General features: G+C 47.8%; 3 protein-coding genes and 1 pseudogene across 4 annotated transcripts in view; 2 read left to right on the top strand and 2 right to left on the bottom strand.

The window, feature by feature from the left end:
- Positions 1–27,431, top strand: part of LOC120317510 (zinc finger protein 501-like) — a 661,069-nt gene that overhangs the window by 545,240 nt on the left and 88,398 nt on the right. The gene's annotated exons all lie outside the window — the stretch shown is intronic.
- The window catches only part of LOC120317520 (gastrula zinc finger protein XlCGF26.1-like), a 95,914-nt gene that overhangs the window by 4,462 nt on the left and 64,021 nt on the right, over positions 1–27,431 (bottom strand). The window lies entirely within an intron of this gene.
- CARD9 (caspase recruitment domain family member 9) lies at positions 1,552–23,086 on the bottom strand. Of its 2 annotated transcripts, none has more exons than XM_039364187.1 (13): positions 22,292–23,086; positions 20,580–20,656; positions 14,940–15,198; positions 14,001–14,138; positions 13,494–13,819; positions 11,354–11,533; positions 9,734–9,886; positions 9,138–9,263; positions 7,355–7,546; positions 5,891–5,932; positions 5,248–5,296; positions 2,996–3,071; positions 1,552–1,768 (listed from the first exon to the last, which is right to left on the bottom strand). In XM_039364187.1, the coding sequence occupies exons 3-13, from the start codon at positions 15,127–15,129 to the stop codon at positions 1,672–1,674; spliced, it is 1,569 nt and encodes a 522-aa protein (XP_039220121.1). In that variant the 5' UTR covers positions 15,130–15,198; positions 20,580–20,656; positions 22,292–23,086; the 3' UTR covers positions 1,552–1,671. The 2 variants fall into 2 exon arrangements, with proteins under 2 accessions (XP_039220121.1, XP_039220120.1); XM_039364186.1 differs by lacking the exon at positions 20,580–20,656 and having other exon boundaries at positions 22,292–22,475; positions 22,718–23,086.
- Positions 24,347–26,903, top strand: LOC120317513 (annotated as a pseudogene).

Below are 27,431 nucleotides of genomic sequence, written 5' to 3'. Positions count from 1 at the left end.
TTTTATTTCTTCCGTTTCTTTATATACCCTATTATAAAACTCTCCTTGACTTGTATTAATAATGAGAATAAGAAAGTTGGAAGGGACCTTGGAGGTCATCTAGGCCAACCCCCTGCTCAGGCAGGAAACCCTACACCGTTTCAGACAAATGGCTGTCCAGTCTCTTCTTAAAAACTTCCAGTGTTGGAGCATTCACCGCTTCTGGAGGCAGGTTGTTCCACTGGTTAATTGTTCTCACTGTCAGGAAGTTTCTCCTTAGTTCTAGGTTGCTTCTCTCCTTGGTCAGTTTCCACCGTTGCTTCTTGTCCTGCCTTCAGGGGCTTTGGAGAATAGCTTGACTCCCTCTTCTTTGGGGCAGCCCCTGAGATATTGGAACACTGCTATCATGTCCCCCCTCGTCCTTCTCTTCATTAAACTAGACATACCCAATTCTAGCAATCTTTCCTTATGTTTTAGCCTCCAGTCCCCTAATCATCTTTGTTGCTCTTCTCTGCACTCTTTCTAGAGTCTCAACATCTTTTTTCCATCGTGGTGACCAAAACTGGATGCAGTATTCCAAGTGTGGCCTTACCAAGGCCTTGTAAAGTGGTAGTAATACTTCACGTGATCTTGATTCTATCCCTTTGGGTCAGTGGTAGTGGAAATGACTGGGGATACTAAAGTGGCTGTAACTTAGCAACTGGGTTGTCTGTGAAGGATGAATTGCTAAGATGCCTGCTAACTTCTATCAACTTGCCATACAAATGGGGGAGAGGTAGCAAGTGTGGGAAAGAAATGGGATTCTAAGAACCTGTTCATGGACCATGAGAACCAAGACTACAAAAGTAGTGCCTGATGGAGAAGTGGACCTTTCCCGTATCAAACCAAAGAGGTTTGACTGGGCAATGTGAACAGTTGGTGGGTGGGGGTTATGGAAAGCTGTTGTTAACTCACCAGATTTTCACACAGGAAAACTAGAGTTGGTTTTGCTTCTTCAGTACCGGGATGTGTATTCAATAAAGGGTTTTTTTTTTTTAATGGCACCTCAAAGCTGTGAAGATTCCTCAATTTTGAATTTGCTAGACCAGTGGTTCTCAACCTTTTTAATGCCGCGACCCCCAACCGGTCGTAAGTCAAGGACTACTCAACTGGTGCAGCACCGTTTGCAGAATGGGACTCTTGGCGGGCTCAGCAGGGCAGAGACAGCCTGGACAATTCCTATTGGCTTTTGAAAGCCAATAGAATTAGACTCTATTCAAGAGAGTCTATTCTATTGGCTTTCAAAAGCCAATAGAATAAAAGGGAGTAGCACAGCTAAGGAAAAGGGGGAAAAAATGGCGGACTGCGTTGTTTGGCCACCCCCGTGAAATGGTCGTTCGACCCCAAATGGTGTCCCGACCCACAGGTTGAGAACCACTGTGCTAGACGGACAGCTGGCATTGTCGCTAAGCAACCGATCGCAAGTCGAGGACTATGTGTAATTAAAGCCGACAAACTGAGCCAGCGTGACTCTGGGTGGCATACCGCATAAACGCACAAGGAGTCCAAAGAAAAAAAAGAAACAACGGCCAATAAACAGAAAATCTAGAATCTGTAATTGTGAAGTCTCCAGATGGGGGATGGGGTGGCTGTACCCGACAGCCACTGAGGCTTCTTGAAGTCTCCACTTTTCTCTCCAGGTAGCAGACAAGGTCAGGAACCTTCCGTGTCGGTGTTGTCACTTCCTGAGGAATGTTCCCAGTAGGCTTCGTGATAGCGGCTCTCCTGCACTCTCCGTAGAGCTCTCTTTCTGCAAGGCAGGTTCCAAATGGGTTTAGAGCACACGTCAAACACAAGACTTGGGGATGCAGCCCGCAAAGTGGTTTCATGTGGCCCGCGAAACCATCCTGGAAACAGTGAAGGAATGGGCCTGGCCCAGGCCAGCCGGGAGCCAAAGTACAATTTTGTGGTGGCCATCTATGCTGAAATGCATTCAGTCTTAGATCCATAACCACCACCCCGGCATGGCCTGAGAGGAGCAGTGAGGCTCCTCCAGTGGACCATGCCTTAGCACTTGCCCCGGTCCCCCCCCCCTTCTGCCAGAGACCCTCAGATCTATCCCACTCCTGCCCAGGCCCCCACAGGCACCCTTGACGTGAACGATGTAGAGCTGGCTACACCCACCCAGTAGGCCATACCCACTCCATCCATGCCCACCCAGTAGGATGCACCCACCCTGGCCACAGCCACCCAGCCCCCTGAGAGCAACCGCAATGCTGATGCGGCCCTCAAATGAAATTGAGTTTGACACCCCTGGTTTAGAGGAAGGAGCACAAATGCGTCTATCTGCCAGAGATCATCCAACACTCATGGATGATGTCAGAATCCAGTTATATTTCCTTTCTATCTTCTTTGATCTAAAACCAGCCGCTTTATGACTGGTGGACTTCAACTCCCAGAATTCCTGAGCCAGCCATGCTGAGGGGAAAGGGAGAGGTTTCCAAGCTGAGCCATGCTGGCTCAGGAATTCTGGGAATTGAAGTCCACGAGTCATGAAGCAGCCTAGGCCTAGGTAGGCAACCTTGGCTCTTTTATGACTGGTGGACTTCAACTCCCAGAATTCCTGAGTCAGCCATGCTGAGGGGAAAGGGAGAGGTTTCCAAGCTGAGCCATGCTGGCTCAGGAATTCTGGGAGTTGAAGTCCACAACTCATAAAGCGGCCTAGGCCAGGGGGAGGCAACCTTGGCTCTTTTATGACTGGTGGACTTCAACTCCCAGAATTCCTGAGCCAGCCATGCTGAGGGGAAAAGGAGAGGTTTCCAAGCTGAGCCAGGCTGGCTCAGGAATTCTGGGAGTTGAAGTCCACGAGTTATAAAAGAGCCAAGGTTGCTTACCCTTGGTATAGGCCTTATTTTCGGGGAAACACGGTATTACTAATTACTAAACACAGTATTACTAACACAGTATAAAGTAGTATTATAGTGACTTGAATTGTATGGGAAGGGCTTTTTCTACACCAGTGCCAGGGGAGCTTTACCTGCGATAATGCTCAAAACTGTCCTTCATTCGCCGATGCCCTTTCTCTTGCAGGTCTCCATCAGCTGGGCCCTTTCCTGGAGGAGAAGAGCAGAAATGGGCTCCTGAGTAGTACAAAGCTACAGAATTAGGAAGCTCTCAGCAGCTAAAGAGAAGCTGAAAACTGCAGCACCTTTGGGTGTGGAAAGGATGCTCAGCGTTCGACTCTTATACTGTAGTATTGTGAATTTTGAATTTCTGAAAATAAGGAAGAGATGGGATACTAAAAAAGTTTGCAGATTGGCCAGGAACACATACTAAGGCAGTGGTTCTCAACCTTTTTAATGCCGCGACCCCCAACCGGTCGTAAGTCGAGGACTACTCAACCGGTCGTAAGTTGAGGACTACTCAACTGGTGCAGCACCATTTGCAGAATGGGACTTTTGGCGGGCTCAGCAGGGCAGAGACAACCTGGACAATTCCTATTGGCTTTGGAAAGCCAATAGAATTAGACTCTATTCAAGAGAGTCTATTCTATTGGCTTTCAAAAGCCAATAGAAGAAAAGGGAGTAGCACAGCTAAGGAAAAAGGGGGAAAAAAATGGCGGACTGCGTTGTTTGGCGACCCCCGTGAAATGGTCGTTCGATCCCAAATGGGGTCCCCACCCACAGGTTGAGAACCACTGTGATAAGGGGTCTGCAAATACTCCCCTTGCATATCAGTCTAGTTCAAAAGTGTTGGGGAGAGAATCAGTACATAAGACCAGACCAATTTCCTTTATTTTGGAATGTGCTCCACATGCCGGAACTGGCAGTTGGCCTATTTCTGGACATGGGTCTAGCTGAGTTCTGAAATAGGGCTAAACTCGTGCCCCAAACAAGCTTGGCTGACAATTCGCTGGTGTAGAGGTGAGATGAAACAGGCGGGAGTGGCTGATCATGAATGCCCTCCATCTTTCAAGAGAACTGCTAGTTGTGGGCGTTGAGTTGCTGGGCCAGTACAAATAATTCAGCAGTAAACATTTCAGCTTGAGAACACTGATGGGCAGAAGCAGTGAAAACGGATCGGGAACCCACTGCGTGCAACGAGCGGGACCACCACGGAATATGTCAGCAGCCCCACTGACGGTGGAATGTACTGGATCCTGCCCACAGCAACTGGAACCAACTGTGACCTTAAACTGCCTGAGATGAAGACAAGGCCATGAAGATGGCAGGAAAACTCAGCTCCTGGCATACGTTTGTACCCTGCTTGGTTTGTGATGGGCTGAGAGGTGGATGGAGAGACAGACGCTTCAAAGTTACCCTTCATAGTTCATTCATAACAGAATAACATAGTTGGAAGGGACCTTGGAGGTCTTCTAGTCCAATTCCCTGGTCAAGCAGGAGACCCTATAGTGTTTCAGATCAGTGACTATCAAGTGAGGAAGATGAATGTTCCATTCACACCAAGCTGGGGGTCCTGAATGGAGAGAGAGGGAGAGAGAGAGGGAGAGGAAGAGGAAGAGGGAGAGAGGGAGGGAGGGAGGGAGGGAGGGAAGGAGGAGGAGGAGGAGAAGAAGAAGAAGAGGAAGGGGAAGAGGAAGAGGAAGAAGAAGGGGGGAGGAGGAGGAGGAGGAGGAGGAGGAGGAGGAGGAGGAGGAGAAGAAGGAGGAGGAGGAGGAGGAGGAGGAGGAGGAGAAGAAGAAGAAGAAGAAGAAGAAGAAGAAGAAGAAGAAGAAGAAGAAGAAGAAGAAGAAGAAGAAGAAGAAGAAGAAGAAGAAGAAGAAGAAACCTGCAGATTCATAAAGTGGTTTGTTTGTTTTTTTTGCTCATTCATCAACAAACTACATCCTTGATTTAAATGGGTTTCTGGAACACATGAACATCAGAACATGGTAATTTTTCCTGATCCACCGGTAGGACATCCAGGATCAAAATCCTCCCTGTTGTTAAATTATAGAGCACGAGAAAGAGAAAGAAAGAAAGAGGAAGGAAGGAAGGAAGGAAGGAAGGAAGGAAGGAAGGAAGGAAGGAAGGAAGGAAGGAAGGAAGGAAGGAGCGACAGGGAGGGAGGGAAAGAAGGAAGGAAAGAAAGAAAAAAGGAAGGAAGGAGCGACTAAGGGAGGGAAGGAAGGAAGGATCAACTGAGGGAGGGAGGGAAGGAAGAAAAGAGTAAAAGAAAGAAAGAAAGAAAGAAAGAAAGAAAGAAAGAAAGAAAGAAAGAAAGAAAGAAAGAAAGAAAGAAAGAAAGAAAGAAAGAAAGAAAAAATTGCTAGCCACAGATGGAACATACTTGGTTTGGCACCTTTCCCATCTTCATCGGGATTTCCATGGGGAGTCAGCTTTGGACAAGAAGAGGAGAGAGGGGTGAAGAATGAGTACATACTCTATTTTTGAAAGAATATTACTTTCTTTTCTTGTTAAGGGAATGCAGAAAGTGATGTTTCGTATAATAATTCTAAAATAAAAATGACCTGCATTTTAAGGAGCTGCCAAGCCACAGAACTTAAGCCCATCCAACTAGTGCAGAAGAGATGGACATTTTACTTCTCATCATTTAAAAAATATAGTGAATTCCCAATGTAACTCAACATTGCTTGATTTTTTTTTCCAGTTGCAATGCAATTGGTTGGTCCTTCTTAAACTTGGAGAAAGCGCTAATCCAGCCCTTTGGCTAAATATATATATCATTGGTGTACGTATTGGGCCAACCCACAAAAGATGAAGTTAGTAAAAAGTTGTGGTGTGGTGTGTAAATACAGTCTCTGCAACGTAAGCAGATAGGAATCACAGCACTTCCAGTTTCCCCTTCCTTCTCTCATGTGCCCCCCCCCCCAGATAATAAGAGCAGGGATTGGGGGGTGTAAGAATCTGAAGCTTTATCCAAATGGGGGGCCGGGGTAGTAAAGGCAGGGAAGCAGGTATTCATAACTCACCTCTTGCGAGCTCCGGGATGAGTTTTCTTCAAGATCCGAAGTCTGAAACAACAAGAAGTTAATTGGCAAGATGTTAAAAACAGCTTTAAGTGCTGAAAGACTTTACATATCTATACCCAGAATGCCCAGAAAAAAAAATATATAATCGCTCTGATTGAGTCTTAGAACATAGAAAAAATAGGTCTGGAAGGGATCTTGGAGGTCATCTAGTCCAACCCCCTGCTCAAGCAAGAGGCCTTATGCCATTCCAGACAAATGGCTGTCCAGTAACTACGGACTAGTCAGATGCCTGCTTGGTTGATGCATCACTGTGGCCTTGAATGACACCCAAGGTAGTAGAGAGTTTAAAAGAAGAACACTGAAGGAATCCTCAGATGAGGTGGAAGAGACATATAGGAGGAAGACTGTATGCCTGACCAATCTTTTATTTATCATTGTTTATTATAATACTAGATATTTATTATGGACTGCCATCTATCAGAAATAATATAGGGTCTCCTGCTTGGGCTGAATATTGGACTAGATGACCTACAAAGTCCCTTCAAACTCTGTTTTATTCTGTTCTGTTCTGTTTTATTCCATTCCATTTCTCTACTCTACTCTACCCTACCCTACCCTACTCTACTCTACTCTATTCCACTCCATTCCATTCTAGTCCATTCCAGTCCAGTCTAGCCTACTGTATTCTATTTCTCTATTCTATTCCATTTCTCTGTTCTGTTTTGTTCTATTCTATTCCATTCCATTCCATTTCTCTATTCTATTTTACTCTACTCTACTCTACTCCATTCCATTCCAGTCCAGTCTAGTCTAGTCTAGTCTACTGTATTCTATTTCTCTATTCTATTCCATTTCTCTGTTCTGTTCTATTCCATTCCATTCCATTTCTCTATTCTATTTTGCTCTACTCTACTCTACTCTATTCCACTCCACTCCACTCCACTCTATTCCATTTCTCTATTCTATTCTATTCTATTCTATTCTATTCTATTCGAGTCTAGTCTAGTCTAGTCTAGTCTAGTCTATTCCTCTAGTCTATTCCATTTCTCTGTTCTGTTCTGTTCCATTCCATTCCATTTCTCTATTCTATTTTACTCTACTCTACTCCACTCCACTCCTCTACTCCACTCCACTCCACCCCATTCCACTCCACTCTACTCCACTCCAGTCCACTCTATTCCATTTCTCTATTCTATTCTATTCTATTCTATTCTATTCTATTCTATTCTAGTCTAGTCTAGTCTAGTCTAGTCTAGTCTAGTCTAGTCTATTTCTCTATTCTATTCCATTTCTCTGTTCTGTTCTGTTCTAGCACTCTGCCCACCTCCCAGCAAAGTGTTTGGTAGCCTTTCCATAGCAGGAGCCAGCAAGGGGCACACGTCATCTCTTGGGTCCCATCCCTCCCACCCGTCGTAACTGGCCAGGAATAAACATTCACACAAACCGCTTTCCCCGACAACCTACCATGGCGGAGGGATGGCGGCACAGCCGTTTCAGCTGGGCTTCGGCACTCAGCAGCCGTCCCTCTTTCTGGAAGAGCTGAAGCTGCAGTTCGTCACAACGCTCCCCGAGTTCCCGGATCTGCTTCCGGTAGCTGTCTTTCTCCCTCAGGCCTTGGGAGTACTGCTTCTGGCATTGCTCCTGGGAAAGGAGAGCCTGCAGCAACAGGCCCAGGCAAAAAGAGAGTTGCCAGCAAAGCCCACCGGCCTTTCCTCCCTTCCCCGCCATTTTCTACGGTTATTTTATTATTATTATTATTATTAAAAAGTTTTATAAAAAATTACAATACCAACCCACCCCCCAAAAAAACCCTCTCCCTCCCCCAGCTAGAGCCCTCTAGCTTCCTTCTGCTTTGGAAACTGCAGTATCCCTATATCAGCCAGCAGAGGGCGGCCTTCACTATCCTTTCCCAAGGAGTGCTCTGCCATTTCAGTACCCATACTCAGTCAACAGAGGGCAGAATTTCCCATTCATCTCAGCATTTTCCCAACCTTGGGACACTTTCAGATGTGCATTTTAATTCCCGGAATTCTCAACAATGACCACGCGGGCGGGGGAATTCTAGGTAGGGAAGATCACACGTTGAGAAATTGTAAGGTTGACAATTTCCCTTTCTCTTAAAAAGCTGAAACCATACTATTCTTTCATAATGATTTCTAATCAGACTCAATGGTTTTTGGAGAATAGTAATAATAATAACAATTTAATTTGGCATTGACAAATTCGCTATTAGTCAATTGCAAAAGGCGGCCTTACTAGGAACTGCTTCCATTCTGCGACGAGATCTGTAATACCATCAAACATCCACATCTGCCTATCCCAGGTCCTGGGTAAGAACTCGATAGGTAGACAAAATGCCAAATCCAGTCTGAACATCTGGCTGACTATGCGATGATCCATAATAATAATAATAATAATAATAATAATAATAATAATAATAATAATAATAATAATAATAATAATAATAATAATAAAGTTGTAAGGGACCTTGGAGGTCATCAAGTCCAACCCCCTCCTCAGCAGGTAATCCTATACCATTTCAGACAAATTTCTGTCCAGTCTCTTCTTAAAAACTTCCAGTGTCAGAGCATTCACCGCTTCTGGAGGCAGGTGGTTCCACTGGTTAATTGTTCTAACTTTCAGGAAGTTTCTCCTTAGTTCTAGGTTGCTTCTCTTTGGTTAGTTTCCATCCGTTGCTTCTTGTCCTGCCCTCAGGCGCTTGACTCCCTCTTCTTTGGGGCAGCCCCTGAGATATTGGAACACTGCTCTCATATCCCCCCCCCCTTGTCTTTCTCTTCGTTAAACTGGACATACCCTATTCCAGCAACCGCTCCTTATATATTTTAGCCTCCAGTCCCCTAATGATCTTTGTTGCTCTTCTCTGTACTCTTTCCAGAGTCTCGATATCCTTTTTATATCACGGTGACCAAAACTGGATGCCGTATTCCAAGTGTGGCCTTACCAAGGCCTTGTAAAGTGGTATTAACCCTTCACATGATCTTGATTCTCTCCCTCTGTTAATGCAGCCCAGCACTGTGTTGGCCTTTTTGGCAGCTGCAGCACACAGCTGGCTCCTATTTAAGGGATTGTCCACTTGGACTCTGAGATCCCCCTCACAGTTACTACTATTGAGCAAGTTATCCCCTGTACTATATTTGTTAGAAGAGAAGAAAACAGAGGATTCTGGGAGTTGAAGTCCAGCCCATCAGGGGGCACCAGGTTGGAGAAAAATAAGGGTGATCCTTACCTGATCTCTTTCAGCAGCCACCTCTTCCAGCTGTTTTAAAATAGCCTTGATACGATTTTGGTAAATTTGATTATCGTTTTGCAAGGACGTGCATCGGAGTTCCAGCAGCTCCTTCTCACCTACAAGCTGTCAAAAATAATATAATGTAAGTCAACTGCAGAATCTCTAGATCAGTGGTTCTCAACCTTTTTAATGCTGCGACCCCCAACCGGTCGTAAGTCGAGGATTACTCAACCGGTCATAAGTCGAGGACTACTCAACTGGTGCAGCACCGTTTGCAGAATGGGACTTTTGGCGGGCTCAGCAGGGCAGAGACAGCCTGGACAATTCCTATTGGCTTTTGAAAGCCAATAGAATTAGACTCTATTCAAGAGAGTCTATTCTATTGGCTTTCAAAAGCCAACAGAATAAAAGGGAGTAGCACAGCTAAGGAAAAGGGGAGAAAAAATGGCGGGCTGCGTTGCTTGGCGACCCCCGTGAAATGGTCCTTCGACCCCAAACGGGGTCCCGACCCACAGGTGGAGAACCACTGCTCTAGATATTGTCTCAGTCAGAGCAGAGTTTCCATAGCTAGATTTGCTGGCCTGGCTGCTTACCTTCTCCCGCCCATCTTCGGCCCTCTGGAGCGCTTGGCGTAAATCGCAGGTGGTGTTCACCAGCTCCTGTTGCTCCTTCAACACTCGCCTCCACTCGGTCTCGAGAGCCTGGAGCGGAACCCCATCCTTCTCGGAGCTGCCTTTCTTGGTGACCTAAGAAGAAAGAAAATACACGGATTAGGCCTACTTCCACATCTCCCCCCGTTGTGCACTTGGGGAGACGCCTTATTGCAGTGATGGCGAACCTTTTAGAGACCGAGTGCTCAAAAACTTGCCCCACCCCCTCTCCACTCCCTGCCTCACCCCTGCAGGGCCACTCACCACCTCCAGGGCCCGCCGCAGATCGCCCAGCCGCGCCATGGCGGCCACGCCCTCTGCCCGTGCCCCGCAGCATCAACTGTGCGCGATGGGGCGTGAGGGCAGAGTCTTGTGTACGCTGCCTGGCTGCCATGTCCTTGGCTGCGCTGCTCTGCATGGGCTACGCTCGGGGGTGACTCTCCTCCAGGGGGACTGCTGGTGAGGGAGTCGTGGGGGGAGGCAAGGCTGGGGCAACGGCACGTGTGCCCACAGAGAGGGCTCCGAGTGCCGCCTCTGGCACCCGTGCCACAGGTTCGCCACCACTGCCTTATTGCCTATAGGAGGGATGAGCTGGTTTCCTGCCCCTTGCAGGAGGTGGGTGGATCAGGGACGGTGGCGCTTTGGGGCATGTCAAAAGTTCAGGAAATGCATAATTTCAGTCTGCAGGTGCCTCACTCCTACACACAGGCACACACACACACACACCAAACAAAAGGGAAACTCCCCAGACCCGTGTTCCCCAACCTTTCCGGATTGGCGGCCTGGGGGGAGGAGGGAAAGACGGGATGGTTTTGTGGGAAGGGCAGGAGCGTGCACGCACATGCATGTGTATGGGTACCTCTTGCTCGTGCGAGTGGGGCTGAGAGCACCCATGATGCTTGTGCAAGTAAGGCCCCGAATGCCGCTGATGCTCGTGTGAGTGCGGCCACAAGCCTCTGTGACACTTGTTGAGTGAGGCCCCGATGCACACGACGCTCATGCAAGCAGCGTTGTGCGCCTCTGCGCACCAGCTAGCCACTCACGAGGCCCAGTTGCAGTAGGCCACGGACCGGTACAGGGCTGTGGCCCACAGGTTGGGGACCGCTGCCCCAGTCAGAAGTAGAAACCCAGCCCTTGTCTTCAGCCCCTGCTACCACTCAAAAAGGCCACAAGGGATGGTGAAATCACAGTCTGACAAAAACCTGGCTACATTCAGAGAAACCGAACCATATTGATCCGGCCACCAGTAGTTATACATAAAAGAGATCGCAATTTTAGGTAAGCTGTTTATAAGCTGATTCTATGAGTTCTCTGTCGTGGGGGTAAATAAATAATAAACAGGCTGCCTATGTGCTGAGATCCATTTCAGTTAATTCCTCCTTGTTTTGCAGATCTGTCCAAGAACTTAAGACTTTCCCAGAGAGTTCCCATCCAAGTCTGCATCCCATCGAAACCTTAACTTCTGAATCTTTCACCTGCAGTTTTCTCCAAGGCGGACCTTCTTTGCGGACCCTCTCCCACCCTGTTCTGCCAATGGTTCCCCCTTCCTGACCCAACAGAGACCTGCAGGGTGCTCTCCAGCTCCTTGTTCTTGGCCAACAGCAGGTCCTTCTCCCGTTGGATTTCCCACACGGCCTCGTGGCTGGGGCGCTGCTCCATGGCTTGTTTCAGGTTCAGCGTGTGCTTCCGCTCCAGGCTGCAGTGATTTTCAGCCTTGACCAGGCTGTGCCGCAGGCAGTCGATCTTGGGGGGGGGGCAAGAAGGGGAGGAGATGCCCAGAAGGTGGAAAAAATGGGGGAAGAGAGATCATGCGGACACCTGTTGACTTGGGAGATGGGCTTCCTAAGACAGGATTGGGGCAACACTCCATGGGGCAACTTGCTGCAGGAGAATTCAACCATTCAATTGAATTGTTTAAAATAATTTTAAAAAATATTTTAATTTTTGTCACGCACGTGTCATTTTGTCCCTCCGTTAGCTTTCTCTCTTTAATGATTCTATTCCACTATTTTAATCAATCAATCAATCAATCAGAATAAAGCTGGAAGGGACCTTGGAGGTCATCTAGTCCAACCCCCTGCTCGAGCGGGAGACTGTATGCCATTTCAGACAAAATGGCTGTCCAGTCTCTTCTTAAAAACCTCCGGTGATGGAGCACCCTCAACCTCTGGAGGCAACTGTGGTTCCACTGGTTAATTGTCCTCACTGTTAGGAAGTTTCTCCTTAATTCCAAGTTGCTTCTCTCCTTGATTAGTTTCCATCCATTGTTTCTTGTCCTGCCTTCAGGCGCTTTGGAGAATAATTTGAACCCCCCCCCCTCCTTGTGGCAGCCCCTCAGATACTGGAATGCTGCTATCCTGTCCCCCCTAGTCCTTCTTTTCTCTAGACTGCCCATTCCCAAATCCTGCAACCGTCTTCATACCTTTAATCATCTTTGTTCTTAATTTCTTTTTTTTTTCTTTTTAATTTTTTGATATTACCATAACTTTTCTCTCACAGCCAGTTGTCCCGTGGCGAGTTGGCTGCAATGAGTTGGCCATGGCAATTTGGCTGTGGCAAGGTGGCCACGGTGAGTTGCCATTAGACCCTCCAAGATAGCGTAAGCCACAAAAGGCACAGTAACATGAAAATAATCAAATGCGTGGAAATGTGGGACCAGGTTTTAAATCGGCCTGGTTAAATGGGTAGTGTAAGCTAATGGTATCTTCACAGCAGAGTTGGCATGGAAATTCAGGCATTCTCAGTTTAAGTCCTCATCAGTTCTAATCCCCCCCCCATCCCCGGTGTCAGAATCCAATTATATTTCATTTCTAGCTACCTACTTTGAAAAAAACCCCATTTCTAACTCTCTGTGGATTCTGTCATACTACAAAAGGGGAGGAGGAAGCAAGGGGGTTTTATGACTCTCACTTCCTTCATTTAAACTACAAAGTGACTGGATGTTGATTCTCATCAAGAGGACTGACCATAACAATATGGCCATCGCCTTTCATCTACTTTCTCTCTGAAGTCTCCCTTTAGCCGGCAGTGAGGAAAAAGGGGTGGAACAATGGAACGCCTGGGATCTGGGAAAAGAGAGGATGAGTGATCGTCACCCGGAAGGACGGTGGGGTGGGGGCTGCTTGGGAACACTTAAAACATTGAATGGTAGGGGTTCATCCCTCAGATCCTGTCTAGAACGCTGCAACCATCTTCTCTTAATAAAGATGCCTGTTGAAAGAGATATTCCAAGAGTTCTGTCTTCTTAAGATGTAAAGCAGTGGTTCTCAACCTTTTTAATGCCACGACCCCCAACCGGTCGTAAGTCCAGGACTACTCAACCGGTCGTAAGTCCAGGACTACTCAACCGGTGCAGCACCGTTTGCAGAAGGGGACTTTTGGCGGGCTCAGCAGGGCAGAGACAGCCTGGACAATTCCTACTGGCTTTTGAAAGCCAATAGAATTAGACTCTATTCAAGAGAGTCTATTCTATTGGCTTTCAAAAGCCAATAGAATAAAAGGGAGTAGCACAGCTAAGGAAAAGGGGGAGGAAATGGCGGACTGCGTTGTTTGGCGACCCCCGTGAAATGGTCGTTCGACCCCAAATGGGGTCCCGACCCACAGGTGGAGAACCACTGGTGTAAAGTGAGGTGGGTCCTTACACCTGGCCTGTTCTGCTTCCTGTTGCCCAAGAGAAGCAAGGAGCAGCAACAAAGCGTCCTACCTCCAGCTGCAGGTCCCGGTTCTTCATCAAGGCCACGTTCTTCTCCTCGCTCTGCTTGGCGTAGTTCATGGCCATCTTGTAGTTCTCCTCCCGGCACAGCATCAGTTCCCTGCTGAGGGCGTCTCTCTCCTCCTTCACCTTGTGTGCCCGCTCCTGGTACTTGCGCAGGACGCTGTCCCTCACCCTCATCTCCTTGATGGTGTCCTCCTTGGTGCTGAGGGCCGCGTTCAGCTCCTGGACCTTCTGCCTCTCTTCCCGGATGGCTGCCTGCAGCTTCGAGATCTCACTCATCAGCAGCTCCGTCAGGCCAGATTCTCCTGCCGTGTCTGCAGAGCAGAGGAACCCAGGTGGGTAAGAGCAAGACGGGGACTTGGAGAACACCACAGGGGTAGACCAAGTTTCAGTAGCTCAGACACCCCCGTTGCTGACGTCTTGATTCAGTCAACCAAAGATGGACTTACGATGTCACCGGAAGAGCTCAGGAAAGCTACCAGAGCAAAACATTACCTATTATCATGGAGAAGACCCGGGTGGGGTCGTTGCCGGTTATTTTCTTGTAGAGATGCGGGTAGTACAACTCCAGACTCTCCAGGAAAGCCACAAACCCCTTTTTGCCCGTCCTCTGGAGCAGGTCTAGAAGCAGCCCTGCAGAGACGAACAGAAGTAACTGTGAGGGGGACCTCGGAGTCCTAGTGGACAATCCCTTAAGTAGGAGCCAGCCGTGTGCTGCAGCTGCCAAAAAAGGCCAACACAGTGCTGGGCTGCATTAACAGAGGGAGAGAATCAAGATCACGTGAAGTATTAATGTCCTTTTGGTAAGGCCACACTTGGAATACTGCATCCAGTTTTGGTCACCACGATGTAAAAAAGATGCTGAGATTCTAGAAAGAGTGCAGAGAAGAACAACAAAGATGATTAGGGGACTGGAGGCTAAAACGGTTGCTGAAATTGGGTATGACTAGTTTAATGAAAAGAAGGACAAAGGGGACATGATAGCAGTGTTCCAATATCTCAGGGGCTGCCTCAAAGAAGAGGGAGTCAAGCTATTCTCCAAAGCGCCTGAGGACAGGACAAGAAGCAACGGATGGAAACTCATCAAGGAGAGAAACAACCTAGAACTAAGGAGAAACTTCCTGACAATGAGAACAATTAATCAGTGGAACCACCTGCCTCCAGAAGCGGTGAAGGCTCCAACACTGGAAGTTTTTAAGAAGAGACTGGACAGCCATTTGTCCGAAATGGAATAGGGTTTCCTGCCTGAGCAGGGGTTGGACTAGATGACCTCCAAGGTCCCTTCCAACTTTATTATTATTATTATTGTTGTTGTTGTCTCGCTCCTTTTGCTTCTGATTCTTAAAAAGGGTGCTGGCTAAATGCCATCCTGGAAGCTTCTGGTTTGATATTTTATGCAAGCTCAGATTTCTTTCCAAGTGGATCAGTGGATACCTGTTTTCCTTTTCCGGAGTACCAGGCTGGGATCATTTAGGACCTGCTCCTCGTCATCGTGGTTGATGATTCGGCACTGCCGCAGGTAAGGCGTTATTCTGGAAGGGTCGATCACCGAAATCAACTTCACGCGGAAGCTTTCCAGGTTGTTCCAACAAGTTTCGCCATCCTCATCCTCTGGATCCGACATAGTGGAGACAGAAAAGTCGAGCGTGGATTCAGGAACTTCTCGGAAAATGCAGGAGGGAGGTGTCTTCACCTGGAAAGCAAACGGGACGGGACATTAGCAGAATTATAGCATCTTTGTGAACACCTTTCCTTCCTTCCTTCCTCCCTCCCCCCTTTCCTCCCTCCCCCCTCCCATTCTCATTTCCTTCCTTCCTTTCCTCCCTACTTCCCTCCCTCCCTCCTCCCTCCCTCTTTCTTCCCCAAGTCTCTCCTTCTCTCTCTTCTCCTTTCTCTCTCTTTTCTTCTCTCTCTCCCCTTTTTCTGTCTGTCTGTCTGTCTGTCTGTCTGTCTCTATCTATCTATCTATCTATCTATCTATCTATCTATCTATCTATCTATCTATATTAAACAATAAAATATACGAACACCAGGAAGTTATAAAACTATAAAAAGTTTTAATAAAACCAAGCTTTCGCTGGCATCTGCCAGCATCATCAGGGTAGTCTCCAGTCAATGGGAGAAGCTATTTGTAAGTGTGGCATTCTTTGCGCCCGGCTTCTTGACCTCGTCATGGGTCCCAGCCAATCCACCTGCGTTTTGATCGTAGTTTCTGTGTTGCAAGCTGTAATTTCCTCACTTTCCTTACTTGTGCTGGTACCCCAGCTCTTCCTCCCTTCTTTGCATAACTGTAAGTCGGGGGGACTCCTTAATTCCACGTAATTAGATGTGCACTGTCTGTGTTTATGTTATGTAGAGCTGGAGGAGAACTTTTTATAGTTTTATAACTGCCTGGTGTTCGTATATTCTATTGTTTAATAAAATCGTATATTTTATTGTTTAATATGAGTCTATCCAGGAATCACTGTTTTGTTTTTAATATTCTTAATAATATATATATATGTGTGTGTGTGTGTGTGTGTGTGTGTGTGTGTGTGTGTGTGTGTATGTATGTATGTATGTGTATATCTATCTATCTATCTATCTATCTATCTATCTATCTATCTATCTATCTATCTATCTATCTCCAGTGTATGTTAGGACATCAGCTGTACTTCCTGTGAATAACAGAAATTTGGTTTGCATTAATCTAATCTCCAGATTACAGAGCTCCAATGTTATAAATAGAATCACCAAAACACTGCTGTAGGTGATTGGTTTGGTTCTTGGCATTAGCACAGGTGTGACTAAAATTGGTAACTGATTTCTCAGATTTATATATCTGCCCGTCTGGCCAGAAGTGACCCTCAGCAGCATTCAACATTCAGATAAAAGTAATCTAAAAGCAATTATTGTAAACATTGTCATTGCAAAAAAAAAAAAATAGACATTTGCTATAAAAATTTAAAAACGTTAAAATATGTAAGCCACAAATGCAGAGAGGAGTATAGGATCCATACATCTTTGACAATAGGGGAGCCAACTGAAATGGTCATCGGTTCCCCAGGACCCCCCAAGCCAGGTCTTGAGGGGTTTTCTGAACTTTAACTGGAATGGAGCTACTCCACCCCACCCCACCATCCTTCCAGTGACAATCCCAGGCGTTACATTTCCACTCCCTTTTTCCTCACTGCCGGCGGAAGGGAGACTTCAGAGGGGAGTAGATGAAAGCTGATGGCCCCATTGTTATGCTTTAGTTCTTTTGGTGATATCCACATTCAATTCCTTTGAAGTTGTACTGAAGGGCCATAAAACCCCTTTATTCATCCCCCTTCCCCTTCATCGTATGACAGAATCCAGAGAGGGCAGAAATGGGGTTTTCCATACTCGATTACTAGAGATTCTGACATTTATTTTCCAAAGCACCAGACGGGAAGAAAAGAAACAACGGATGGAAGCTAATCAAGGAGAGAAGCAACCTCAAATCAAGGAGAAACTTCCCAACAGTGAAGACAATTAACCAGTGGAACAGCTTGCCACCAGAAATCGTGGGCGCTCCATCCCTGGAGGCTTTTAAGAAGAGACTGGACAGCCGCTTGTCTGGAATGGTATAGGGCAGGGGTAGGCAACCTTGGCTCTTTTATGACTTGTGGACTTCAACTCCCAGAATTCCTGAGCCAGCATGGCTCAGCTTGGAAACTTCTCCCCTCAGCACGGCTGGCTCAAGAATTCTGGGAGTTGAAGTCCACGAGTCATAAAAGAGCCAAGGTTGCCTACCCTTGGTATAGGGTCTCCTGCTTGAGCAGGGGGCTGGACTAGAAGACCTCCAAGGTCCCTTCCAGCTCTATTCTGATGGATTGATTGATTGATGACCCATTGGACTCCTCCCTCAAGCACAGCCTGGTCATCTCCTACAGCAGCCCCAGGTAGAATGCATTATCGCACTCCAGTCTGGGGGATGGCTACAAGTTCCCAATTTAGGAACAGGCGCAACTGGCGCATAACCTGAAGCTGGGCTAAGGCTGCCACTTGCTCTTTGATCAGAGATTAGATGAATCTCCCAACAGAGGGAATGCAAAGTGGGTGTAAAGGAAATTTTCCACAGCCTGACAAAAGTACTCCCTCTGACACCCATTGTTTTAGGCTGAGTCACTGAGAAGAGGAAGGCAAAGGGGGGGGGAAGTCCTTGTTTCTTCAGCCCGTTTTCTCCCTTGTTGTTTCTCTGACTCACTTACTCAATGAGTAATTGGCATTGAAACCAGTCATCCGAGAAAGCGATTCCTTTGTGTCTCACAGATGTTGGTCTTCTTCTGAAGAAATCCCTGCATCCCTTTCTCAGGGGCTGCAAACTTCTCAAATAACACCTGGATTTTGGCTGCATTCCACCCCCACAGACCTAACATAGCTTATCCACTGAGGTTTGGGATGGGACACCCATAAATACGCTGCTTCCTTCAACAACTGAGGGCTAGGGAATATATCTAGTGAAATAATATAAGACCTTGGGGGGGCTATCAAATTAAACTGCGACAGTGGAATTAAGCAAAGAGAATACCTTGCACTGATGTGATTACCTAGTTGCGTAATGAAACGTCTGCAAGAAAACAACCGAGCTCAGAGAGCAATGAGGAACCCAGAAGGAAAAAAAATCAACAACATTTAATAATAATAATAATAATAATAATAACAACAACAACAATAATAATAATAAAGTTGGAAGGGGCCTTGGAGGTCATCTAGTCCAACCTCCAACCCCCTGCTAGGTTGCTTCTCTTTGGTTAGTTTTCATCTGTTGCTTCTTATACTGTCTTCAGGCGCCTTGGAAAATAGCTTGACTCCCTCTTCTTTAAGGCAGCCCCTGAGATACTGGAACACTGCTATCATGTCCCCCCTCGTCCTTCCCTTCGTTAAACTAGACCTACCCAATTCTAGCAATCATTCCTTATATGTTTTAGCCTCCAGTCCCCTGATCCTCTTTGTTGCTCTTCTCTGTCCTCTTTCCAGAGTCTCAACCTCTTTTTTACAACATCTTTTTTTAAACATTAAAAATAATGTTTAAAGGGAAGTTGGCCTTGCTGGTGCTTCCCGGCATTTGGGGCAGCTCCGACTCCAGGCCCTTATCTGGACAATTCCCTGCCATTTGGGGGCAAAATTTGTCTGATGTTTTATTTTCCCCCTGGCCACTTTCTTCCTAGTGCTGAGAGGGGGGGCTGGCCCAACCTCCCCCAGTGGCTGCTTGCTTCCCTTGGCTTCAGCCAGCTTGGGGGGGGGGGGAAATAAAGAGCATTTGCTGGTTTTCAGCTCCTTTCAAACTGCCCTTAAAGTCTTTCCTCATATTTAGGACTAGGAACTAGGAATTCAGCATCTGAATTTCTGCATTTCATGGACGTTGTTCCGATATATATTTTTTTTTCAAAAAGAAAACAAAAGCTGTTTTCTTGAAATGTTCTTGGTCGGTTGCTCAATATCCTATTTGGCCGTCCTGGAAAGGACGCCCTGAAGTCATTCTGAAAAGTCATTGAGAAACAGGCAAACAGGGAAGTAGACCTTCTGCTTACAGGGCACCATCAAACCGTTGGAGGGCTGGACTGTCTCCAGTGGTAGGAAAGGATGTGGCCCTGGGAGATATTTAGTGAGGGGGCAGAGAAGAGAGGGCTAGCCTGAGATGGGGGACCAGGATGGATGCATTATAATGTAAGGCTTGAATTGTATCTGAAGAGGGAGGAGAGGGAAGAAAGGAGAGGAAAGAGAAAAGAGTGAAGGAGGGGAGAAGGAAGTAGGAAGGTTGGAGAAGTGGGGAGAAGTGGTGAAGGAAAGAGAAGAGGAGAGGAAGAAGAGGGAAGTAGGGAAGAGAAGAAAGGGAGAAAGAAAGTAGAGAAGAAGGAGTGTGGATACAGTGAAAGGGGAAATGGGCGAGCAGCACCAAAAGTCCCGTGTACGTATTTATTTCATTTTATTAAAAGTATCTTATATATGAATGTAAAAAGAACGTATGTTAACATCTGATAAATATCACGGTATATGTATGGGGGAGAGTTTGGGAAAATAAAAAAATAAAAAATATTAAAATAATAATAATAATGTAAGGCTGAGGGGGACTCAGCCACTCTCAGAATACGAAGAGAATAACGAAGAGAAGGACAAGGGGGGACATGACAGCAGTATTCCAATATCTCAGGGGCTGCCATAAAGAAGAGGGAATTAAGCTATTCTCCAAAGCGCCTGAAGGCAGGACAAGAAGCGACGGATGGAAACTCATCAAGGAGAGAAGCAACCTAGAACTAAGGAGAAACTTCCTGACAGTGAGAACAATTAATCAGTGGAACAACCTGCCTCCAGAAACGGTGAATGCTCCAACACTGGAAGTTTTAAAGAAGAAACTAGACAGCCATTTGTCCGAAACGGTGTAGGGTTTCCCGCCTGAGCAGGGGGTTGGACTAGATGACCTCCAAGGTCCCTTCCAACTTTACTACTATTACAAGGGCTTAAAAGGTGGCCCACGCAAGTGGAACCACAGAAGATGCGGGACAGAGATGTACTACCATTAGCAGCATGTTTGCTTCTGGTGTGGGCAGGATTCAGAAGTCAACACAGCAATGTGACATGCAACCACACATCCAGGATGGCGGTGGAGCTGTCGGTGGCAAGCGGGGTTCAATCCTGCATGTCCTAGTTATTGGGTGGATTATTTAGTTATTTAATTATTTAGTCTAGAGAAGAGAAGGACCAGGGGAGACATGATAGCAGCGTCCCAACATTTGAGGGGCTGTCACAGAGAGGAGAGGGTCAACCTGTTTTCCAAAGCACCTGAAGACCAGACAAGGAACAACGGATGGAAACTGAACAAGGAGAGATTCAACTTGGAAATAAGGAGGAATTTTCTGATAGTGAAAACAATCCACCGATGGAGTTGCCTTCAGATGTTGTGGGAACTTCATCACTGGAAGCTTTCAAGAAGAGAGTGGACTGTCATCTGTCAGAAATGGTGTAGGGTCTCCTGCTTGGGGGGAGGTTGGACTAGATGACCAACAAGGTCCCTTCCAATTCTATTATTCTGTTAATGATTTAAATGTGTGGTTGGATTAGATGTGTTACCTGCCAGAATCAAATGCTGCTCAGTGACTCACAAGATCGCCCAAGATTAGAGAACATTCTTCGTGTAACGTTAACTCCTTGAAAAACGGAGTTTGAAAAACATACACAGATCAATATTGATGAGCAACCACAAAAATAAACAGCAATAAAGAAGCTATTCTCCAAAGCGCCTGAAGGCAGGACGAGAAGCAAAGGGTGGAAATTAACCAAGGAGAGAAGCAACCTAGAACTCAGGAGAAACTTCCTGACAGTGAGAACAATTAACCAGTGGAACAACCTGCCTCCAGAAGCGGTGGATGCTCCAACACTGGAAGTTTTTAAGAAGACACTGGGCAGCCATTTGTCCAAAATGGTGTAGGGTTTCCTGCCTCAGCAGGGGGTTGGACTAGATGACCTCCAAGGTCCCTTCCAACTTTACTACTACTACTACTATTATTATACATTAAAAAGAAGGCTATGATCATAACCCAAGTGCTTTTCAAAACAACTCACTTCCGAGTTGGATAAAATGCTAATAAAGAGTTCGGACCGACCGTATCTCATTGATGGAGTGATCCATGGGGTGGGAAGAAGCCCCAGTGAGGGTTCGTGACTTTTAGGGGGAGAAAGCAGTTTCTCTTGGACCTTCCTGCTTAATGGTTGGGACTCTGCTGGTCCCTCCCAATTCTCTTCCCAGACAACCAGCGGCTTCTCGCTGGTATGTCTCCATAGCTCCAGCACCTTCCATCTGCTGGTATCTAGTTATAATAATAATAATAGTAAAGTTGGAAGGGACCTTGGAGGTCATCTAGTCCAACCCCGTGCTCAGGCAGGAAACCCTACACCATTTTTGGACAAATGGCTGTCCAGTCTCTTCTTAAAAACTTCCAGTGTTGGAGCATTTACTGTTTCTGGAGGCAGGCTGTTCCACTGATTAATTGTTCTCAGTGTCAGGAAGTTTCTCCTTAGTTCTAGGTTGCTTCTCTCCTTGATTAGTTTCCACCCGTTGCTTCTTGTCCTGCCTTCAGGTGCTTTGGAAAATAGCTTAATTCCCTCTTCTTTATGGCAGCCCCTGATATATTGGAATATTGCTATCCTGTCCCCCCTTGTCCTTCTCTTCGTTAAACTAGACATACCCAATTCTAGCAACCGTTCCTTATATGTTTTAGCCTCCAGTCCCCTAATCATCTTTGTTGCTCTTCTTAGGTCTTGCTCCATTGATCCAGCAGGACTTTATTTCGTTTGCCTGAGATTTCCTGTCTGTTGAGAAACCGCATGACCTCCCCCCATCACCTCCAACCAGAGGACATTCCAATCCCCCCCCCCCAAAAAAATGCTTTGCATTCTTAGCTTCCAGCTAAAAATTTCAGTTCCTAATGCTAACCTCCATTGTTTCCAGGGGCAGGATGGAGGAGAAAGGCATATGCCCCACAGGTGATCCAATGGCTTACCCATCTCTCTGGGAGGCATTCTGATGTGGCAGATTCAGGCACAATAACTGAACTGCCAACCTCACCCACCAATGCTCCAAGTGCTCTTATGAGAACTGTTCCAGCCAGAAAGATTTCCACCTTCCTCAGAAATCTAAAGATGTAATCCATTCCTACTTCAGCAGGTCAGTTTGATCCCAATTCAGCATCCATGTCAGCAGAGGTGCTCTCCTTCCCCCTGCCCCATCTCAACATCCCAGAAAACGTTCCTTCTTTACCCAAGAAACTAGTTCCACCACCAACCTGCTTAGGAGCTTCCAAGCAACGGTCTGGCTGGCCTGACCAGGGCTCCAGATTCACAGCTCTGGTTCCTCCCAAGCTGTCTGATCAAAGCAAGAAGCTGGTTTTCCATGAGGCATCAGGCAAGAACAGGAAGTGGTCCCAACTCCCACGGGGTGAAAGTTGTCAGAAGAGTGTGTGTGTGTGCCTGAGAGAGAGAGAGAGAGAGAGAGAGAAGAGGAAGTGCAAGGACAGATGAAGCTTCTTGGTTAAGAAGCAAAAATTCTTCCTTTTAAGTCAAATCAAATCAGCCTTTATTGTCAAAGTACAACATGCGTACAATGAGATTGGCTAAGCCTCCCTTCGTGCACACACACACACACACACACCGGACACAATTCACAGTGCCAACAAACACACAATCTTATTACACCTTATTGCACGAAGCACCTTTGAGAGGACCGTGACCAAGATGACTGAGAAGCTCCATAGACATGCAAGGATTGAGGATTTGGAAACAAAGCCTTCCAGGACCCACAGCCAACTGTCGGTGGGGAGGATGGGTCCTGAGATACTTTCTGAGATGGCTTCAAAGGCTGCCAGTTGCCCTCCATGGAGATCTCACTCTGGGAGCCTCTCCAAAGGCACCACTGTAATCATCGTAAGCCATGGCCAGGCTTATCAAGTCAAAGGGTCTAGTGCAGTGGTTCTCAACCTGTGGGGAGGGACCCCATTTGGGGTCGAACGACCATTTCACGGGGGTCACCAAACAACGCAGTCCGCCATTTTTTCCCCCCTTTTCCTTAGCTGCGCTACTCCCTTTTATTCTATTGACTTTTGAAAGCCAATAGAACAGACTCTCTTCAATAGAGTCTAATTCTATTGGCTTTCAAAAGCCAATAGGAATTGTCCAGGCTGTCTCTGCCCTGCTGAGCCCGCCAAAAGTCCCATTCGGCAAACGGTGCTGCACCAGTTGAGTAGTCCTCCATTTACGACCGGTTGAGTAGTCCTCGACTTACGACCGGTTGGGGGTCACGGCATTAAAAAGGTTGAGAACCACTGGTCTAGTGAGCTTCAGAATAATGTTAAGCAGTTCTTCCACTGCTTATTAAACTCAGCCCTTCTCTTTGCTCAAAAATGATGATAAAAATATTAGGTGTATTCTACCGAATAACAGGTGCTGGCCAGGGGCATGAAGACATGCATTACATTTATTCAACAACACACTTCAATAAAAGCAGAACACAACACAGAAGCCAATGAAGAGACTCCCAGCTCCTCCAGACCCAGCATATTCCCACTTTCTGGAATCATGGAGGCTCTCCTGCTGGAGGAGGGGGTGGACTAGAAGACCTCCAAGGTCCCTTCCAGCTCCGTTGTTAGCTGAGAAGAGACCTTCCTGCCTACATCTAACCGTGCCTGGAGAAGGTCACTGGGCTCCAGCATCCGATAACCTCGGGTATTGAGTGCAGGAGCATTAAAATGATTTCACATCGTAGAAAAGGGGCTTGTGGGGAGGTGGGGGCCATAGAAGTTCCAAAGGCTCTGAAACGGCCAGCTCAGCATCCTCTCTCAGCCCGGGAGAAGCTGGCTGGAGTCCGGGAGAGCAGCAGGAGCAGGAACCCCTCCGGCCTTTGGGGGGGGGCCGTAGGAAGCACGGGGAGCCCCCCAAGGCCGAGGGTCTCGGGCCAGGCTCCCCGGGGACGAAGGGGCGCATGGGGGGGGCAGAGCAGGGAGGGGGGCAGGGGGGGAAAGCTGGGCCTTTCTGGGGGCTTCGACCTCAGGATGCCTAGAGGTCAGAGAGGCCCAGATATTAGGGGGGGGTCCTGGAGGGGATTTCCCCCCCCCCGCTGCAGTCTGGCAAAGGGGTTCCGGGGAAGGGAGCGGGGCTTGGGGGGCCCAGGAGGCGCAGAGAGGAGGCCCGGCCGCCTGGAGGCCTCGGGGGGAGCCTGGCCGGAGCCCCCCAGGAGGGCGAAGGGGGGAAGCGCCCCCCCACTTCCCCCGCCCTGCCAAGGGAGAGAGCCCGGATGAGGAAGGGGCGGAGACGCAGCCCCGGAAGGGCCCCCCAGCTGCGCCTGCCTGGATGCGGGGCGTGGGGGGGGGGAAAGAGCGGACCCCAAAATTCAAGGGGAGCCCCTCCCCTCCCTTCCGCGCCGGGAGCAGGACGCCGCGCTGCACCGCGCAGGCGCCATCTGCCTGGCTGAGGAAGGAGGTCTCCGATTGGTCGCTCGGGGGAGCGCGGCGATTGGCAGGGGGGGGGGCTTCCTTGGGGCGGTCTTTAGCCCAGAGGAACAGGCGGATCTTCTTGCAGAAGGATGCGAAGAGAAGTCCCGCCTCCACTTCCGGAAACAAAACGGGCAACGAGCTAGCTTCCGGAATAGGCGAGAGAGGAGCCGGGCTGCAGGTTTGGCGCAGGGGATGCTGGGAAACGCTGTCAAAGATGGTCTCTTCTGGAGGAAGGGAAGGAGGGGGACCGGGTCCGTGGGAGGCGGAGGCTTCGGCCTTCCTCCCCAGGGAGCGTCTGGGGCGCCTCGGGAAAGGGACGGAGCCGTGACCCGCCTCTCCTCCCCCTTTTCGCCCCTGCAGGAGGACGGGCGAGCCCGGCGGAGGAAGGAAGGAAGGACGCACCGCCCGAGAGGAGAGGAGGCCCCGCGGAGCAGCCCCGGGAGGAGACGGCGGGGAAGGCCCGGCAGGGATGAGCCGAAGGGGACTCCGGGGAAGGAGGCCGCCTGGAGGGAGAAGCGGGGAGCAGGAAACGGGCGGAGACCCCGAGACGGGCCTGGAGGGCGGAGGGTCCTTCAGGACAGGCGGAAGACTAAGGAAATGCAGCAGAATCCAGAAGGGAGGAGAGAAATATCAATGCCCAGAGTGCAAAAAATCCTTCAAAAGAAATAGAGATCTTGAAAACCATCTAAGAATCCACACAGGAGAGAAACCATTTAAATGCCTGGAGTGTGGAAAGAGCTTCACTCAGAGCAGCAGCCTTTATCAACATCAAAGGATCCACACCGGAGAAAAACCATATAAATGTCTGGATTGTCGAAAGAGCTTCAGTCACAGAGGAAGCCTTTATCAACATCAAAGGAGCCACTCAGGAGAAAAACCGTATAAATGCCTGGAGTGTGGAAAGAGCTTCAGTCAGAGGGGACACCTTTATATACATCAAAGGATCCACTCAGGAGAAAAACCGTATAAATGCCTGGAGTGTGGAAAGAGCTTCAGTCAGAGGGGACACCTTCATAGACATCAAAGGATCCACTCAGGAGAGAAACAGCATAAACGTCTGAGGTGTGGAAAGAACTTCAGTGAGAGGAGAACAGACGGAAGACTCGGGAATCCCCAAAGAATGCAGAAGGGGGAAAAGAAATATCAATGCACAGAATGTGAAAAATCTTTCAAAACAAATACAGCTCTTGTAAACCATCTAAGAATCCACTCAGGCGAGAAACCATTTAAATGCCTGGAGTGTGGAAAGAACTTCAGTCAGAGGAGACACCTTTATACCCATCAAAGGAGCCACTCAGGAGAAAAACCATATAAATGCCTGGAGTGTGGAAAGAGCTACACTCACAGCAGTAACCTTTACCTACATCAAAAGATCCATTCAGGAGAGAAAGAGCATAAATGCCTGGAGTGTGGAAAGAGCTTCACTCGGAGCAGCAGCCTTTGTATACATCAAAAGATCCACTCAGGAGAAAAACCGCATGAATGCCTGCACTGTGGAAAGAGCTTCAGTCACAGAGGAAACCTGTATAAACATCAAACAATTCATACTGGAGAAAAACCGTATGAATGCCTGGAGTGTGGAAAGAGCTTCACTCAGAGCAGCAACCTTTACATACATCAAAAGATCCATTCAGGAGAGAAAGAGCATAAATGCCTGGAGTGTGGAAAGAGCTTCACTCAGAGGAGCAGCCTTTACCTACATCAAAAGATCCATTCAGGAGAGAAAGAGCATAAATGCCTGGAGTGTGGAAAGAGCTTCACTCAGAGGAGCAGCCTTTATGTACATCAAAAGATCCACTCAGGAGAGAAACAGCATAAATGCCTGGAGTGTAAAAAGAGTTTCAGACATAGCAGCAGCCTTTATGTACATCAAAGGATCCACTCAGGAGAGAAACCATTTAAATGCCTGGAATGTGGAAAGTGCTTCAGTCGGACGGTACACCTTTATACCCATCAAAGGATCCACTCAGGAATAAAACCATATAAATGCCTGGAGTGTGGAAAGAGGTTCACTCAGAGCAGCAGCCTTTATGTACATCAGAGGATCCACTCAGGAGAGAAACAGCATAAATGCCTGGAATGTGGAAAGTGCTTCACTCAGAGGGGACACCTTTATACCCATCAAAGGATCCACACAGGAGAAAAACCATAAGAATGCTTGGAGTGTGGAAAGAGCTTTACTCTGAGTGGACAGCTCCGCAAACATCAAAGGATCCACACTGGAAAAAAAACCACAGAAATGACTGGAGTGTGGAAAGAGTTTCTGTGAGAAAGGAAGGCTTTCTAACCCAGGGCTTTTCAACCTTTTCACCCATTGTACCACTTTTAGGATATGGCAATATCCGAGTACCACCAGTCGCCTAGCAAGGTGTCAAAAACTTGACCCCCCCCCAAAAAGGAAAAAATGATGAGGTACAGGTAGTCCTCGACTTACAACAGTTCGCTTAGTGAGTGTTCGAAGTTACAATGGCACTGAAAAAAGTGCCCCCCAAGCCACAGCCGAGCAAGACACCTGCCTGCCCGCCTGGCGGCACTCTTCCTCCTGTCCGAGGTTTTCATTGTTGTGAGCATTTCTGTTGAGGATTGGCAGCAGGGGTGGGTGGGGGTGTTTGATTTTTATTCCCCCCATCTGCTGGGTTGTTGAAGCAAGTTTTGGTCACTTCACATGTCCCTGGGACACTGTGGCCATTATAAATATGAATCAGTTGCCAAGCATCTGAATGTAAATCACAACACCCTGGAGATGCTGCAACATTGCAGCTGATTGGTGCTTCTTCGGGGCTCAGCAGAAGCACCAGGATCAGCGCTGAGCTCCAGCTGGAGCCTGGCGCTGATCCTGGTGCTTCTGCTGAGCCCTGCAGTTCCAGCCGTTTCTTGCTCAGGCTTGTGCGGTGCTGCCACCGGTTCAGCTCATTCTCCTCCCTCGCTACCCCTTTTC

This window comes from Crotalus tigris, unplaced genomic scaffold, assembly GCF_016545835.1.
Source record: "Crotalus tigris isolate CLP2741 ecotype Arizona unplaced genomic scaffold, ASM1654583v1 scf7180000019692.1526454, whole genome shotgun sequence".
NCBI lineage: Eukaryota > Metazoa > Chordata > Lepidosauria > Squamata > Viperidae > Crotalus > Crotalus tigris.
The sequence above is the reverse complement of the archived record's forward strand: the minus strand, read 5'-3'. Positions and strand labels throughout refer to the sequence as shown.